Raw genomic sequence first — 18,151 nt, forward strand, 5'->3', positions numbered from 1 at the left:
TTGGACAGAGATTCACTTTTAATGTGTATGTATAATATAATACAGATACATAAAAAATACACTCCAAAAATAGAAGAGTCCTTGAAATGTACAAAATACTATTAAAAAATTAGAAAAATGGAGATACCTTGGCCTTTGGTACAATATATACAATGTATGAAAAGATGTTTACTGCAGATACTACTATGGCTCTGCAGTTTTTTTCTTTTCTTTTAACCTATGTCGCCTCACCTTGAGGTTGGCAAATCTGTCTATCACATTTTGGTGGTCAAGTCTCTCAAGCATCTCTTTCTCAACTGACATCACAGCCAGGTTCTGGAGTCTGCTTTGACCCATGGTCCTTCTCAGCCAGGTATGGAGCTGACTCAAGACACTAAATGACCTCTCACAGCTACAGCTGCTAACTGGGTTTGTTAGGGCAACCTGAATTACAGTTTTCACTGTGGGGAAGATCTGATTATCCAGAAGATTGTACAATGTTAACATATCTGGGATGGCACCAGCCTCACTCTTGAGCTTCAAAAAGGTTTTGGCAACCGTGACTTCCTCTGACTGAAGTTCACTATGGTAATGCAGTGCCAGGGCTGACAACCCAGTTTGTTTTGCAAATTCTGTATAGCAGCTTTAATATGGGACAACATAACTTCCAGATTGTATGATTGTATAACAGTTTCTGTTTTGCCTGTTAGTATTCCCTGTCTGTTTTCTTACCTGGTTCTTGCTGAACTTGTACTTTCTCCTCATGTTCCCCTCTTTCCTCTCTCCCTCTTTGGACTGACAATCATACACAAATAGTTTGTATTCAATTAGATTAAAAAAAATCTATTAAGATCACTAATAAAAAAGTCCTCTCTCAGTGTACTTTCAACCAAAAGGCAAATAACCAAACCACATGAACATCTAATAAAAGATATGAATATTGAAACACTGATCTAACATTATCCTTTATTGACGGATCATTTAATTTTACACTTTTACCTGAATGTGGCTCCGTTTTTTGAAAAAAACTTCCTCATATCCATTATGAACCTGGCTGTCTATACTTTTGTTGTTAAAATGTTCCATCTCAATTAAGTACTGTATGCTTTTTATATTTTTAGTAGTGTGTCCCACAAACAGCAAATATTGTCAAAAAAAGTAAGAAATCTTTGGGGGTGCTTTGATTCATTCCCAAAAATGGGCTAAAATCGCCCCTGCTTGTGTCCCATTAGAAAACTAAAACAACTGAAAGTGAAACTTATGAACCTCTTGAGACAAAGAGCAAGCTTTAACACAGTGAGTCACTGAAGACTGGTGTTATTGAACCTGTAATGCAACAGAAATGAAGTATAACAAATGCTACTTCCATTTTAGTAACAGTATTGCTAGGTGGCCTTTTCTGTGGGTATTCCAAAGTTGACAGCCTTTTGGAAATGGTGGTGGGGTGTTCACATTCAATCTGATTGCAATAGTTGGACCTCCTATGTGGAAGGGATTCTGTGAAGACAAGAATTTGCACTGGTAAATACATACACTGATCAGGCATTACATTATAACCACCTGTCTGTTGTGGTGTGTATAATATTGTGTTGGTCCATTCCGGACTTGTTGAGGCATGGACTCCACTGAAAGTGTGCTATAGTATCTGCACTGAGATTATAGCAACATATTCTTTAAGTCTTGTAAGTTGCGAGGTGGGGCCTCCATAGTTTGGACTTGTTTGTCCACCACATCCCACAGATGCTTGATTGGAGTGAGATCTGAGGAATTTGGAGGCCAAGTCAACACCTCCTCCTTCTGCTTTTCAAACTTTTCCTGAAACATTTTTGCTTTTCTTCATGATGCATTAGCCTACTGAAAAAGGCCACAGACGTCAGGCAATACTGCATCCATGAATGGGTGTACATGGTCTGCAACAATGCTTAGGTAGGTGGTGTGTGCCAAAGTGACATCCACAGGGATTACAGGACCCAAGGTTTCCCAGCAGAATATTTCCTAAAGCATCACATTGCCTCTGTCTGCTTGCATTCTTCCCATAGTGCATCCGGGTATGGTATGTAAAAAAAAATTGCCCATTGTTGGGGCTTTCGGCAGTGGACAGCACGGGGTCAGCATGGACACCCTGACTGGTCTTCATCTCTAGTCACATACATTCCAACAAACTATGATGGACTGTGTACACCTTTCTATCAGAACCAGCATTAACTTTTTAGGCAGCTTTGAGCTAAAGTAGCTCATCTGTTGGATCTGACCACATGGGCCAGCCTTCACTCGCTCATCAATGAGCCTGACCACTGCAGAATTTTGACCCTTGTCAGACTCACTCAAATCCTTATGCGTCCCCATTTTCCTTGCTTCTAACACATAAACTTTGAGGATAAAATATTCACCTGCTTTAATATATCCCAGCCAGTAACAGGTGCCACGATAAAGAGATAATCAGTGTTATTTATTTTACCTGTCAATGTTAGTAATTTTGCCCGATCAGTGTATAAACTTTCTTTAGCATGTTCAACTCAAAGTGACTTTCCTAGAGAACTGGAGAGTTAAAAGTGGGTATCATGTAAGCTTTGTCATGCCATCCATTTTTATATAACTCTGCTGCACTGCATGTGCATTCACACATGGTTGACCCTTAATATGTAATGAACATATTGTCACTGGGCAGTCAGCTGCTTTATAGGGTTTAGTAGCCTCCTACTAAAGTGTGTCTAATGAGAATAACTGACTTCCTGATGTTTCATGTTTCTTTGTAGCTTAATGTTGAGATGCATCCAAATGTGTGCACGTGCGCATTAGTACTAAATAGCAATAGACTACAAGCTGTGTTAAATTGTAAGAATTTGGTGTTTTTGTGAGGTAATTGATTAAACAGAAATTCATTTTGGTCTCACTGCTGAGAAAACTACAGTCGCATTCTTATGAGTCAGTCTGAGAAGCATTTTAATAGTATTTGTGTTGAGTTGTCTGCCCTATAAGTCCAACGAGATGTTTTTTTTTATTATGTAGTGTGTAGATTCAGTCTTTTATTACTCAGTTCCTATTGAGCCACACTCACCCTGTAAATGCACTCCATGGTTCACTTGTTTTATATATCCAAAGCAATAAAATATAGAACCAAAAAAGTCTTAGTTTATCAGTTTAGGACATTTCATTTTGTAGCTTAAAGAAAGTAATGTTGTTATATAGGTAACAAAGTACATAAGTTTACCTCCACCAGAGCTTTGGCTATTTAAAACATGTTGATGCAAACCAGATGGTCAGCGAGCAACAGAAACCTTTCTACAGAAAGAAAGGCAGTGCAGCACCAGATGTATCATTAAAACCCTAAAATACACATACCCTAATAAACATTGCACACTATACACACACTTGCAGCCATAGTGACACGGGTTTGTTGTGCACCTGCTGTTTTCCACACCTTGTAATAGCCTCGGTTGCTACAGGTCTAAACATGCCTGCAATCAGAAAGACAGAGGGGGAGTTAGGGGTAGTGTCTCACTCATTTTTTCTTTGATGGATGCATTTAGTCCAAAGGCTGTGTGGACTGCACTGTAACACATTTGTCATCTTATTGCTAAAAAGGATGCAATTTAAGAAAGGATTGGAGCTCCACAGCAGTGTATTGCTTACAAGTGGTGTGCATTTGAAATGGTGCATCAAAAATCAGGGAGAGAGCGAGAGGCTAATCAGCTGAAGTCTATGAATATTTGGAGACATTAATAAGTTAGAGGAAAAGCTGCAAAGCTATGTATTTTTCCTCGTGCAGTTTTTACACCTGGAAAGTATTCACAACACTTCACTTGTTCCATATTTTGTCATGGTACAGCCTTATTCCAATTCCAGCATTGTAAATAAATCAACCACCAGGAACCTTCATAGAGCTGGTTGCCTGGCCAATCTGAGGGATCAGCGTAGAATGGCCCTAGTCATGGAGGTGACAAAGCGCACAATAATAATGGATTGGATTTATATAGCGCTTTTCCAGGCACCCAAAGCGCTTTACAATGCCACTATTCATTCACTCTCACACACTGGTGGAGGAAAGCTACACTTGTAGCCACAGCTACCCTGGGGCAGTCTGACAGAAACGAGGCTGCCATATCACGCCATCGGCCCCTCTAGCCAACACCAGTAGGCGGTAGGGTAAAGTGTCTTACAGAGACAGAGAGCCCGGGGATTGAACCAGCAACCTTTCGGTTACAGATGTGCTTCCCAACCCCCTGAGCCACGGTCGTGCGCTTACGCCAGTGTTGCTTTGTGGAAAGACGAGAACCTTTCAGAAACACAACCATTTCTGTTGCACACCACCAATCAAACGTGTATGAGTGGCAATATGGAAACTACTCCTAATGAAAAAGGTAAATGAACAATGAAGCGTGGTGGTGGCAGAATCATGTTGTAGGGATGTTTTTTGGCAGCAGGAATCGGGACACTAGTCAAGGTTGAGGGAAAGATAAATACAGCTATATGTCTGTGTAGGTTCTTGGAAAGAAAGCAACCGGATTTCATTACATTTTATGAAGACAAGAGGTGAAACGTCTTTACAAAGCTAAAAAAAATCCATAGCCAAGATAACAAAAGGTTTGGCTACGAAACCACGCTGTGATTGTCCCTGAGTGGCCCAGCCTGAGCCCAGACGTGAACCTGATTGAACATCTCTGGAGAAATCTGAAAACAAGCTGATGCTCCCCATTGATTATTATTGAGCTTCTCAAAAAGACTTGAGGCTGCAATTGCTACCAAAGGTGCCTCAACAAAACGCTGAGCAAAGGCTTGGTATATACATGTAATATTTTAGTTTTTCATTTTTAATAAATTTGAAATAATTTCACTTTGTCAATTTTCGGTATTGTGTGTAGAATTGTGAAGGCGAAAAAGGTGAAAAATGAATTTAATACATTTTGGAATAAGACTGTAAAATGATAAAATGTGGACCAAGTGATGTGTTGTGAATACATTCCAGATGCACTATATTATAGGCTGCTTCTTCTTAAATTATTGAAGAAGGGAACAGAAACTTAATAACTGACTGCTTGTGAACTATCCTTCCTAGGATTAGCTCCAGCAGAGCAAACTGCACCTAAAAATGTAACATGTGGATGAAAGCAGGTGTAAAATCTGAGGCTGTTTTATTAGACACAATGCGACACAGTGAGTCAGAGAGAGAGGGGAGGGAGTAATAAGACAGTGCTGTTTCTTCTGAATAATGGATAATGAAAACACTTGATGATGGCAATGAAGAATGTAACAGTAAATTAAAATATGCATATGAGGTGACCTCAAAGAGAAGCACCAGAACAGAAGATAAAGACACAGCGGAGATGCAGACCTTTATTTATGTTCCTGATTTCCATTTCTGCATTTTTATGGTATGTGATTGCAAAATATAAGTGCATAGAATTGTATATGTATATCAAAAAGAGATTAATTATGTCTGCATTGTTTTGGTCAAAGTTAGTCTCCAGTAGATTTCTGTTCAGAATTCCTTAAGTGTCTTGTCTCCTCCCTATATAACATCTGTGTCAATGATCTTTTGTTTAGAGGCTAGTATTTCCTCACATATAGATTTCACTGACTAAGGTCCTTAACTGTATACAGAATACATCATTGGACTATTGTTCACACAAGTCTGAGCTGATAAAATAATGGACAAAGGTAGATGCTGCCTCTGGGTTTGAAAGTTAAGTTGTGGGCATTGAAGCTCATCTGCTCATTCACAGCTGTATGTATGACCAAAACAATATGGAGCTCTTTCTAGACCGGAAGCAGCGACATGGAGCTTGGTCTGGGTAGCAGCTGGATGAAGGAAAAACATCACCTTCAATAAAATTTCAAAATATATGTTGCTTGATGACAGCAGATACTTTGCTGATACACATGAGCATAGCTAGAAGCAAAGAAAATCTTGTGGGTTTGGGTTTTTTTTTTAAACAGCTTCTGAAATGCAAGAGTGTGATCATGACTGGATACCACTTCGGCATCTGATATACCTCGGACACAGAAGACGTTGTTGTTCCCTCGGACTAGTATCAACAGAGATCCTGCACCTGCTGCAAGAACACAAAGTGTTGCAATGAAACATTTTGCCATCATAAACGACAGAAAATTATTTTCACATCTAAAAAAATTTTATTTTTCAGATTCACAGTACAGTTTAACTACAAGGTAGAGCATGTGAAGATATTATTACATAGCAAAACATTATGCTACACAGTAAAGTATTAAATATGAAGTAAAACAAAGTATATACAAGGTGTAAAGACACCTTGTATATACTTTTCTGCATCTTTTCCCCTGCAATCTTTGTGTGTACCACAGAGCCATGGCTCAGTGGCTGAATGTCTGAGTCCCACATCAATGCAAGCTTCAAGCAGTTTATAATTCTTAGCTTTTTTTTGATGTATCGTAATTCACCACAAACTGTTTCTGAGAAAATGTTGGGGAACAAGAGCAAGAGCTCCTAAAACTAAAGTGACCATTCTTTGTGTTTATATGGATCTATCCTTCCTAATAACACTCCTTAGCCTAATTGTTTAGCATCTGTCTGTGTCCTATTGTGTTGTTAATCTCCCAGGTCATTTGGATGTTTTGTTTCACCATTTGTTAGTGTGTTTTCCTCCTTGTTACCTGTTGGCGTTATGATTCCCAAGCTCTTTAAAAGCATGTGAAGCCAACATGAAAGTCATTTAAACCTAAATCCTTCCAATGGAATCGGAATCGGAAACCCAGTTGTCTCAGTCTGTGACCTCTTTCTTGGTGATTTGTAATTTTAGTGTCTAGTTTTCTGTCTCTTTCAACATAGCTTCATTTTTACTTTGTGAATTATGGGCCCATTTAGAGTGAAAAAGCTTTAGGATAGAGATACCTTGTGAGTAATAAGTCCCTACTAATGATGCACTAGTATTGCTTGTTTGTCACAGTTGGTTTTAAAAATCAAAAATAACAATGAATAAAACATTTAACTAGAGGCAGTATCAGACAAGTAATGCTGTGCCAATTTTGAAGTTATCGAGGCTATGACCATCTTATCTATACAGTCTACAGATTTCACAAGCAGCTTCTCTGTAGACAGTATTTCAAAATTAGCTCTTTATTTTTACACTTTGTTTTCCACACTTGTCCAAAAAGCAGACTGGATAGCTCAATAAATGAATTACATGGTTTTAATTATTATCTCATTTGGTAATACAGTCCACTTAAAATATGGCATTTGTATTTAGTGACCTGCTTTAGACAAAGCATTTCTTGCAGATAGAAAGCTAGTGGTTGGAGCAGTTTGAGTGCTGTTAGATTATCTTGTGTATGTGTGTGTGAGCAGTGCCTGTATTTCAACTCTCTCCTCTCACTAATGTAAATCAAGATAACACACTGTGGGAAAACAATGACTTGGAAAGAAATGGAGAGAAGGAAGAGATGAGTGAGCATAAATAAGTGATGGGCTGTTGAAAGGGTGCTGTTTGTCTGTAGGGTTATCTACAGGCACTGTCCTTTAAACACACGAACACACACACACACATGCTCACAAGTAGAGGACGAGAGAGGAGGAGGCAACGGGAGAGAGAGAGGCTCTTTGCCTTTAGTGAGGCTCTTTGCCTGTCAGCACATATCTGCCTCAAAGCCTCATGAAGAGCTGGGAAGAGACTTAACTGAAGAAGGTGTGAGTGAGCTAGAGTTAATGAGAGACAAAGAGAGTGTATGTATGTAAGAGAGAGAGAGAGAGCGAAGGAGAGAGAGAAAGAGGGAGGGGGGCTTTACATCCTTGCTCTCTCTTAAAGACAGAGCCGGTTGTTCTCCACTCAGAGGTACCGCAGGCTGAAGAGGAAAGAGCTGGAAACATTAAGCTCTGTTTCGCTTGCGCTCTCTCGCTGTTTAGCCACAGTATCTGTCTCACTCTCTCGTACCTCCTCCCCCCTTTGCCTCCAGGTGATCACTCCGTTCCGTAGGCTCATCCTCTGTGCTGAGAACAGGAAAGAGATGGAGGACTGGATCAGCTCGCTCAAGTCCGTCCAGTCCAGAGAGCATTACGAGGTAAGGTGCAGTTCAACAGATTAAAGTGTGTGTGTGTGCGTGTGTGTGTGTGTGTTTGTGGAGGGGAGGGGGGGTTGTTTGGCAGTTTTGGGGATGGGATACATAGAAATGCGGAGTTCAGATAGGGCTGCAGCACATGCATAAGCACGCCTCCACCCGCATGTTGTCACATGTTCGACACTGGGCAGAGTAACAGTAAGAAAAACTGTATTGGCACATCCTATTCTCCCAAGTGTTTTTTCTCCTTATGACTTTCTAACACAGAACATACTCGGTAGATGCCTATTTGAAAGCTTTTTTTTTTCACTTCAAGCCAGTATTTCTTGAAGAATCTAGAAAACATGTTACCAGCATCAAAACTGATCGTAACTGCTCAGCGTATTCCACTGTCAACAGAATATGTTAAGAAGACTGTAAATCCTGGCTGTGCACTGACAGCGAGGTGATGTGGCGAGCGCAGGAAGAAAGCTGTGCTGCATTTTAATGCCTTTGATTTGAGAGGGAAATCTTATATAAGACCCCATCCCTCACCCCCTTACTGCACTGCAGTGCTGCAGCAACCCCAGAGCTCACACAACACAGGGAACACACATGTTCACACAAACACACGCACACACACAGACACACAAGCATGCGCACTCCTGCCAATATGTCCACACAGCAGCATTTAATTGCCGTATCCTTTTATGTGACACTGTTAAAGAATGCAAGTACCCCAGTTTGTAAGCACCTGTTACAGTTGTACTTGTGAAAAACCAATTATATCCAGGACTGCGCCAACTACTGCAGATGCAACACCCACATGGGTACACTACACTGTGGCTCCACAGTAGGACCTCTCCATATACTAATGTGCAGAGGCATCCAGTTCATCTGACCTGGGTGTGTAGCTTTTTGTAAAAGTTGTCACTCTAACAACTCTAAGGAAGTGGAGGCTCTCTCTCTCCTGTGGAGGCTCTTTTCTTATACCAGGCACTTTCCTAGCTAATGTTGTCATGGTTTTAGGGGGAAATGAATAATAGTTATTCTAAAAGAAAGCTAGTATACCACAAAGGAGTCGAGTATCAATTGTGTGTCTGTAAATCAGTATTCAATGTTTTTTCTTTTTGATCATGCTTACATTTGTGACACGTGACTGCTGTTTTCACCTCTCCTTTGCCAGACAGCACAGTTTAATGTGGAACATTTCTCAGGGATGCACAACTGGTACGCCTGCTCCCATGCACGGCCCACCTTTTGCAATGTTTGTAAGGATAGTTTGTCTGGGGTCACATCTCACGGCCTCTCCTGTGAAGGTGAGTACAAATACACTCAAAACTACACATGTTTACTATCACAAGTGTGAAACTCAAAAAGGATCATTATTTCATGTATTTCACTTTAAATTTGGGGTAAGGCAACATGTTTTTGTCATCACTGGATGAAAAATCAAAAGATTTTTGGCACTAGCACATAGACTACTCAATACTCCATTTGCAGTCCGCTAGTTTCTCCTGTCCCTGTTCTCACTGTAAGTGCATCGCCTCACACAAATGATAGGTCCTGTGCAGTAGAGCTATCTAACAACAAAAAGGTGAAGTGAAATAATGTTAAGTTAGTACTGAGTTGACAGTAACACAGTGTTAGCCTAAGTGCACTAAAAGCTTCAGAAGATGGCAAGAGTGCAAACAAGAGAGAGGAGGACAGAGAGACAACGGAAAAAATTTGTCATCTACCGGTAAGCTTTTCACTCGTGCCACAAACTACTGCAGACAATGAAGAAAATTGTTGGTGTAGGAGGTATGACATCCATCCAAACTTCCAAAGAACCGCTGCACTGCTGCTAACTGCATGGCTCTCAACAGCTATGAGGTCACTAAAGACCTTGGTACTTGTTTTTGTTGTTGTTGTTTTTTTTGTTTTTTTAGGTTGCAAAAAAGGTCGCAAAAATTGTCACATATGTAACACTTAAAATGTCTTAAAATGCCTTTTACTTCTCCAACACAAACACCTACACTGATTGGAGAGCTAACCGCAGCCTCACAGAGTAAACAAATATGTGACGTATGATCAAAAAGATTCCAGAACTCTGCCCATCCCAACACACCAGATGTAAATTTGGCTGCTTTTCCTCTCAGATTGACGTGGACATTCCATGTCTCGTCCTACATTTCAGTCACCATGGACTTAGGTGTAATTATGGTGATTATTAGGTCAGCTGGCAAGTATCTCCAGGTAGCGTAAAAATCCTTTTTTAACAGAAGGGATGGTAACAGAGCTCATGGTAGTTGCCCTAATATGAGCTGTTTTGCGTAAGTCTGTGCTTCACTATATCTATATCAAATAATAATGTGAGCATATGTACTAAGCCAGCGGTCTCCAACCTTTTTTGCGCCACGGACCGGTTTATGCCCGACAATATTTTCACGGACCGGCCTTTAAGGTGTCGCGGATAAATACAACAAAATAAAAGTAGTACCGGTACCGAAAAAAATAAGATTTATTCATAACACACGTGAAAAGACCCAGGAAAACCGAGTTAACAATAAAAACGATAACAAAATAACTCTGAAAACCGATAAAAACCTTGAAAACCATACATTTCACACCTGAGCCTCAACTCTCGCAGCCTGGTACCAAACGACTCACGGACCGGTACCCGTCTGAGGCCCGGGGGTTGGGGACCGCTGTACTAAGTAATCCCTGTGAAACTAAAGCTCAGGCTTCAGATTGCTTTTTTAAAATGTTTTTTAACTTGTGTCTGTGTCAGATGGAGATGGAAATGGGCACATTAAGTCTTCTTTAATGAGAATGAGGCAGGTTGAAATGATGCTGAATTATCTTGTGAAGAATTTGCTTTTAGACACATAGTGTTTTCTTACATAACTCTCTTTCCTGGCTCCTACTTCAAATAGCCACTCTTTTAAGATCAGACACCCTATAGTATTGCAACAGATGATTTTGCTTTGGAAGCAAAGCCTGTGAGTTGGCAGGTCTATAGGCACTTTGGGAAGGCTATATTGCTATTTTACGTAAGGACTGGTGAGTCACTGAAGTGAGAAAAGCCTTTTTTTGTGTCTGCCCAAGTGCAGCAGATTGGATATACCTGAGCCAGCAAGAGTCTTTGAAATGCACTGGGTTGTGGAGCAGGATGCCCACCAAGCTCACAGCCAGCATATCAATGCATGTCACCCTGTATTCATATGCTTTTATGCCATATTGCGCGTTAGATAAGCGTTGACTTAGACTGCATTTTTTAAAAATAGCATTTCACTTGCCTCCAATTGCCCTTAACAGGGAAAAAACTGTTAAAGGATCACGAATGACACCATATCTCCTCACCTCATGTGTGAAAGAACAGAGAAGTGGGGTGTTATGAGGAAGGTGTTTGACATGGGGGGCTGACACTATTTTTTTCTTTTTTGTACTTTCTTTTAGCTGGTGTAAAGTGTTATTGACAGGCAGCAGGCCATAATGAGCACCATCTGCATATCCTCTCACTCTAATTTTGCTAATGTTCCCCTGTGAGCATGTGCATGTGTAACTCAGTCCTGTGTGTGTGCCTACATGTGCGCTGGGTTTGCTGTATACGTGTGGAGGCAGTGAGAGCCTCTCCACTCAGTGCTCATTATCCTCTCATTTCCAGAGCAGAAGGCAAAAGAGAGAGACGTAGAGAGAAAGACCAAATCATTAGAGCAGTATCTAATGGTTGTTATTTGAATCGGCTTATTTTGCGCCACGCATAGACAAGCAACAATAGGAAGGTGCATTGAGATTATGGGGTTTTCATTATACATCACTGAGAGAAGCCTTCCATTGGGCACAAGGTACCTACAGGCAGACATTCATGGACATTGTTTTTTGGGCTAAATCACCATGAAGCAAAGTGAAAGTTACATATGGATATACAGTAATGGCATAAAAATGCTTATATGTTTATTTTAATTTTTAAAATGGCCAGTGCCACTTTTTAACATATCAATGAAAGATTTCATATATTTTTTTAGGATAACACTGTGTTGTCATCAACTCAGTAATAACTTTCACTTCACCTTTCTGAGTTAGATAACTCAGAGTGAGACAACAGAGCTCTTCGCTAAATTGTATGTATAGACAACACTGGCTCATACACTGTGTTAGATGCCTTTTTTATGCTTGAGTGATTCGTGGGACAGTGTTAAGTGGCATAACAATCAAAACAACATTCCTCTGAAAATGGTCATGTAAAATGAGTGGACTGAAAATAAGAGAAAAAGCAGCCAATATTAAAAGAAACACTTGGAAAGACCTTCAGAAAGCCTGGAGAGCTATTATCCAAGATACATCCACCCATCCATCCAATTCCTTCCAATGATGCAATTAAGGTCGTAGCTGTTCCAGCTGTCTTGCTCAAGACTACAGTTAAGGTCCCCCTTCTTGAAAGCAAAATAGAAAGAAATGAGAGGTGGTTCAAGAGTTTTGGACAATACTGCTGGAATTTGTAAATGTTTTGGTGATACAAAGCAGTTGTAAAGCACCTGTGGCTCAGGAGGTAGATCTACAACCTGGAAAGTCAGTGGTTTGATCTCTGGTGTCCTTGGATAAGATGTTGAACCCCAAGTTGTCCGCAGTCCAATTTTAGTGAATGTGTGGAAGTGTGTGTGTGATAGGTACAAAGCTGTAAAAATGAATGTCTGTCAATGGACAAATGTGGCAAATGTAGTGTCAAAGTCTTTTGAGTCCTCAGTAAGAGTAGAAAATTTGCGGTAAATTATTCAATTTACTGCACAAATAAACTATGTCATAACTTTTGTGATAACACAGGGCTTTATCTAGCCCTGACATAGCCGTACCATTCAGGTGTGCATGTTACAACAGTTGTTACTGTGTTCACACATCTTTAGCACAGAGTTGGAGTGGTTAGCACCTGCTGATTGGCTAGGGAATTTTACTGTAAGGAACTTATCTGCAGGGACACGCTCCACCCTGACAACCATAGCTGGATAAGCACTGAAGATTAAAAAGATTTCAAAGACATTTAGCTATAAAAGGGCATTGTTTTAACCAAATCGTTGCATTTTTTAAAATGTGATGTTTGGCACACATTATTTAAATGTGTGCTAAGCATGCCTACATGTTCCTGTATGTTCTGCAGAATGGCTAATTCATTGAAGTTATTTCAAAATACTTTCATTGTCAGCAGCGACAGTGAGAATGGGAGGATCACCCATGGGAATATGAGAACCAGTATGTGAGAATGGGAGAGAGTGGGAGACAAGAAAATAGAGAGGCTATCATAGAATGCAGTCTTTATTAAACTTTGAGGGCAGCCTGCCAAACAGTTTCACAGCAATCAGCGTGGCTTAAATTTCCCTTCGATTTCCTGCACGGGACAGTCAGTGGGGATTGATTTGTGCTACCTACCCATAAACACACACGCAAACCGTAAAAGCAGTTTGCCTTTCCGTCTGTATTTCACCCTCACACAGACACTCACAGTCTGAGACAATGTTTTCTTCTAGTCTGGTTTGTATGATGGCTCTGTGTTTGGCCATTAACAGGCAGTGGTATTATGTCCTGAGAATTCTCTTAACGTCCTACTAATGCTCTCTAACAGCATTTAGTGGTAGACGAGATTGAAACATTGATTTTGCTCCCGGATATGACTTTGGCTCAGTTTGTAGTGTATCTGTGTGGCATGCCTAATGATGAGGTTTTGCGTGTTTAGAGAGAGAGAGGACAACAAGGTGGGGTAGCTGGAAGCAAAGCTCCCCATATCACAGACATTATTCATGAGTCTGCTAAGTGCCTCATCTTTACAGGAGAAAAAGTCGAGAGCAGTCTCCGTCTGTCTGTGCCACTGTACTGTTTCTTAAGAAACATTTATGTTGTATTTACACTTCACTCTTCATTCCTGTTCAAAGCAGCCAGCATTAAACGCATTCAAGTCCATGCTTCTGCTTCTCATTTATATGGACTAAAGCTTGATGGACTGGATGTTAAAGTTGTACAATGACTTTGTCAGCACTGATCATCTTTAGTAAAAATGATGTAAGATCCCTCCATCACCACACCTACTTGTAGCTCTGTGTTTACACTGATCAAGTAACAAAAATCTTACCAGGCTTAAGCCCTGTGAAGCTCCAGATCTCTCTTTGTTAAGTGAATGTCCATCCAAGGTTCCTTCTTTTTTTTTCTTTGTTTCAATCACTCTTTACCTCCTTTGACACCAGAGCAACATTTCGTTTGCCCGGTAGACCTTCCACAATCATTCCCATTGCTGAACCATGCAGCATTTGATTAACCTGGGAGAACTACCCAATCTCTCCAACAGTCTAGGAAAAAAATGCTGTCCTCTTCCAGTTTTGGTTGCTTTTTTCAGCCTTCATTTTCTTGATTTTCTGGTAGACAGTAAACGCATAGTGAAAGTAAGGTTAGCAATGTAACACTGCTAAAAACCATTGTTCTCTAACTACTACATTACTTCTTAAATCAAGAAGCGTCTGACGTTTCAGTTGAATAGTTAGGTATTTGATAGGAGGATTGATAGCACTCTAATACTCTCTTAGCTTAATTTAGCACAGACAATGGAGACAGACAACACCTAGCATGACTCTGTTGCAAACTACCTCTCAAATGGAGGTAGTCAAGTTCATGAGTTGGATGTTTGGTCTCACATAGGGTGCTGCAGGAGGTAGAACAGGTCATGTACCAGCCAGAAGGTTGCCAGGTCAATCCCTTGCCCCAATTTGCAGTTTGAAATGCAAATGTCAGGTTGTAAACTGGGCTAATATGGCTCACGATGAACAGTGTTTTCAGAACTTTTTTGAGAATTTACGCACACACACGCACTCATTTGGACTAATTTATTAAAACACTGGTGTGTCTGTTTCTGAGGTCTTCATTTGTGTTTTCAGTCAAGAAAAATAATTCATATTATGTTGCTGCCATTTTTTTTGTTCCTGTGCAATATTTCGGCAGATGTGCAATTTCCATCCCTATCCTTAACAACCATAGCCCTTCCACCCTATTATTATTTATTGCATTTTATTATGATGCCCTTGTACACACCCCCACAATGCTTCTTGCAACCCAAACAACGTGTATATAGTGTACATAGTATTCTTATATTGTTTCTCTTTCTTTTCTTGTATATTGTTTTCTTTACTTTCGCACCTTTGTGGTCTTGCTACCTAATTTGACTGTGCAAGCAAGTGTACAATGACAATAAAAGTTCTAAATTTTATCAAATTAGAAAAAAATGACAATTCAATTCAAACTGAATTGATCTTAAATTGGCTAGAAATACATGGTTTATAGTCTTTGGAGGAAGATTATCTGGATCACTGTTTGATTCATAAATAACTGTCATAATCATCAAAGTGACAGTTGAAAGGTGGAAACCATTGTCAGACTCGGGTGTGATATTTGTGTTTTACAGTGTGCAAATTCAAAGCGCACAAACGCTGTGCTGTCAGAGCCACCAACAATTGTAAATGGACCACCCTGGCCTCCATAGGGAAGGATATCATTGAGGATGAGGATGGGGTAAGTTTGTTCAAAAGCAGTCTTCTTTGAAAGGCAGAATGTTCATGTAATTTTTTAATAAGATTTTGAGCTGGTTGGGAATTTCCTCAGCCTGGTTTTCTGCAAAGAGTTTCTAAAATATAATGTGGGAGTCAATATAGAAAACTCTCCTAGTTCAAGTGAACGGAAGCCGACATTATTAACCATTTTTAATTTTGTGTGTGTGTGTGTGTTTGAAACCTACAGATTGCAATGCCTCACCAGTGGTTGGAAGGCAACCTGCCTGTCAGTGCCAAGTGTGCTGTGTGTGATAAGACGTGTGGCAGCGTGCTGAGACTGCAGGATTGGCGCTGCCTCTGGTGCAAAGCTATGGTAAGGCATCTATCACATGCACATCGCACATAACAATAAAACCTTCTGGTTAATTTTATGTAGGTTCCCTGTTGTCGTGCCAAGGCTCTGATCCAAGCATGGACAGTGGAGGTTTGGAGGTTTCCTTTTTCACTGGGCTGATCGCAGCACTTGGGCTTGTCTTGGCACTCACCACAAACTCGTGAATGATTGGAATCTGAGAAATCTGGAGAGCCAGCTGGAACAATCTGGGAACTCAACTTGTAGTCATCCTCTGGAGGCAGCTGTCAGTTACTCCTGGCTTTCTTTATTGCAGACAATAAATATCTGGTTGATCAATACAGATGAATTACAAAAGGTAATAAAATCCTTAATAACAATATCTGATGGTTTTAAGATTGTATTTTGGGAAATACAGTCCCTCTTTTTACACTTCAGAAGGACTTTACCCAAATGCTATCAGAGCCTGCAAACCAGTTTCCAGTACAAAACTCTTTTCCTTTGTTTACAAATTCTGCATATTTACCATGATCAGGTATAACATTATTACCATTATGACCATGATATAGTGTTGCTCCCCATTTTGCTGCCAAAATGACACAAGGTATACATGGCGTTACGTAAATGGACTGATTCTTATATGGCGCTTTTCTACTCTCCTGGAGTACTCCAAGTGCTCTATACAATACCCTGCATTCACCCATACACACCCATTCACACAAGTACTGTTGTCTATGCTTTGTCAGTACTTTCTAACTAACATACATTCATACGCATTCAAACGCCGATGGATGCATCGGAGAGCAAGTGGGGGTTAGTATCTTGCCTAAGGATATTTGGCATGAAGACTGGGGGAGCCAGGAATTGAACCACCAACCTTCTGATCAGCAGATGACCTGCTCTACCTCCTGAGTCTCCAAAGGTGGATTCTGTTCATATGGACGTAGCATTTTCATGGGAGAAACATTTCATCACTCATCCAAGTGACTTCTTCAGTCTTAGCTGACTGCAGGTTTCCCCAATCTTATAAACAGTACATTTGCATAATGACTGAAACCAGCCCACTAAATTATGGAAAAATCAATAATATTATCTCTAAAATCTGCTTAGAGTTTTAATTCCCTGTATTTGGTGTTGTTCTTTTAGGTGCACACAGCCTGCATGGACTTATATCCACGCAAGTGTCCCCTAGGTCAATGCAAAGTCTCCATCATCCCCCCTACTGCTCTCAACAGCATCGACTCAGATGGTAGGCAACACACACGTGATCAGCCGTGCAATCGTGCTGACTCACTCTGAGGGTCAGAGGTTGCACCTGTCATTAGTTTTCAGAGGTGAATTCATGAGATTTTGCTCTTATTTGTTCAGCTGATGACTTCTCATTGAACTTTGACCTTTTGCTCTATCGTATGAAAAGATAGTGGCAGGGAGGATGTTTCATTTTGGTTTAGTCAGCATCCACTCAGGGACACAGCCACTGACACTTTCCTTTTCTCAATACCTTCTTCTCTGAAGAAATAAAAAATGATAAAATTATTTTCCCCTCTGATCTTAGCACCAAACAGACCCAAAGCAAGTTTATTAAACTGCGGCATAAGTGGTTCAACCATGTATATAGGACTATATGACTAGATTTTTTGGTGGTGTTAAATGAATGACAGTGTAAAATTATTTTGTTTTTTGTTAAACTGCTCTTTTCAAACCATCACTACTAAACTCTTCATTATTGTGTGTGTGCTTTATCGCTCCAACAAATGTACAAAGTTCAAATATTCTGTAAAAACCCATGGATGCACTTTTAAAAAAAGAGCAGACCCAAAACATAAACTGTATGCAGCAGGAAATGTTTAGGTTTTATTCACAAGTTATCCACATTTATGTCTCACATTCTGATTTACTCAAGAGTGCCTCCCTTTTACATATTAAATTACTGAGACATAGAATAGACAAAAATGACAAACTGTTGCTATAAATTCCCTCTTCCATTTCTTTTTATATGGAGTTCAGTATAGAGTGTTAATACAGGATCATGACAAGGTATGTGTTCCAGGACACTGCCTGTTTCTCATATAGCGAGGTGGTTAAAAATAGACCCATGTGACAGTTTGAAACACACGTTTCTTAAAATAGATTCTCTCACAAGACGTGTGCATGTGATAAAAACCCAATTTGATAATGATACAACTGTGCAAGAGGCTTCATAATACCCTCAGACTCTATTTATGATCTCAACATAAAGGCAGACTTTATACAGGTGTGTGTGTGTGTGTGTGTGTGTGTGTGTGTGTGTGTGTGTGTGTGTGTG

The 18,151-nt window shown here is 40.1% G+C and overlaps 1 protein-coding gene across 11 annotated transcripts in view; it reads left to right on the forward strand.

Moving 5' to 3' along the window:
* dgkh (diacylglycerol kinase, eta) overlaps window positions 1–18,151 on the forward strand; it is a 76,365-nt gene that overhangs the window by 32,941 nt on the left and 25,273 nt on the right. For 9 of the 11 annotated variants that reach the window (XM_042227772.1, XM_042227773.1, XM_014339298.2 and 6 more), the window contains 5 exons: window positions 7,906–8,010; window positions 9,173–9,305; window positions 15,410–15,516; window positions 15,742–15,867; window positions 16,993–17,095. In XM_042227772.1, coding sequence (XP_042083706.1) covers window positions 7,906–8,010; window positions 9,173–9,305; window positions 15,410–15,516; window positions 15,742–15,867; window positions 16,993–17,095 — 574 coding nt within the window. Of the gene's footprint in view, window positions 1–1,129; window positions 7,638–7,664; window positions 7,785–7,905; window positions 8,011–9,172; window positions 9,306–15,409; window positions 15,517–15,741; window positions 15,868–16,992; window positions 17,096–18,151 lie in introns of those variants that run through there. The other 2 variants (XM_005940044.3, XM_042227775.1) reach the window with 2 other exon arrangements.

The sequence above is a fragment of the Haplochromis burtoni genome, unplaced genomic scaffold, assembly GCF_018398535.1.
Source record: "Haplochromis burtoni strain Fernald_Lab_line unplaced genomic scaffold, NCSU_Asbu1 Contig_280, whole genome shotgun sequence".
Lineage (NCBI taxonomy): Eukaryota > Metazoa > Chordata > Actinopteri > Cichliformes > Cichlidae > Haplochromis > Haplochromis burtoni.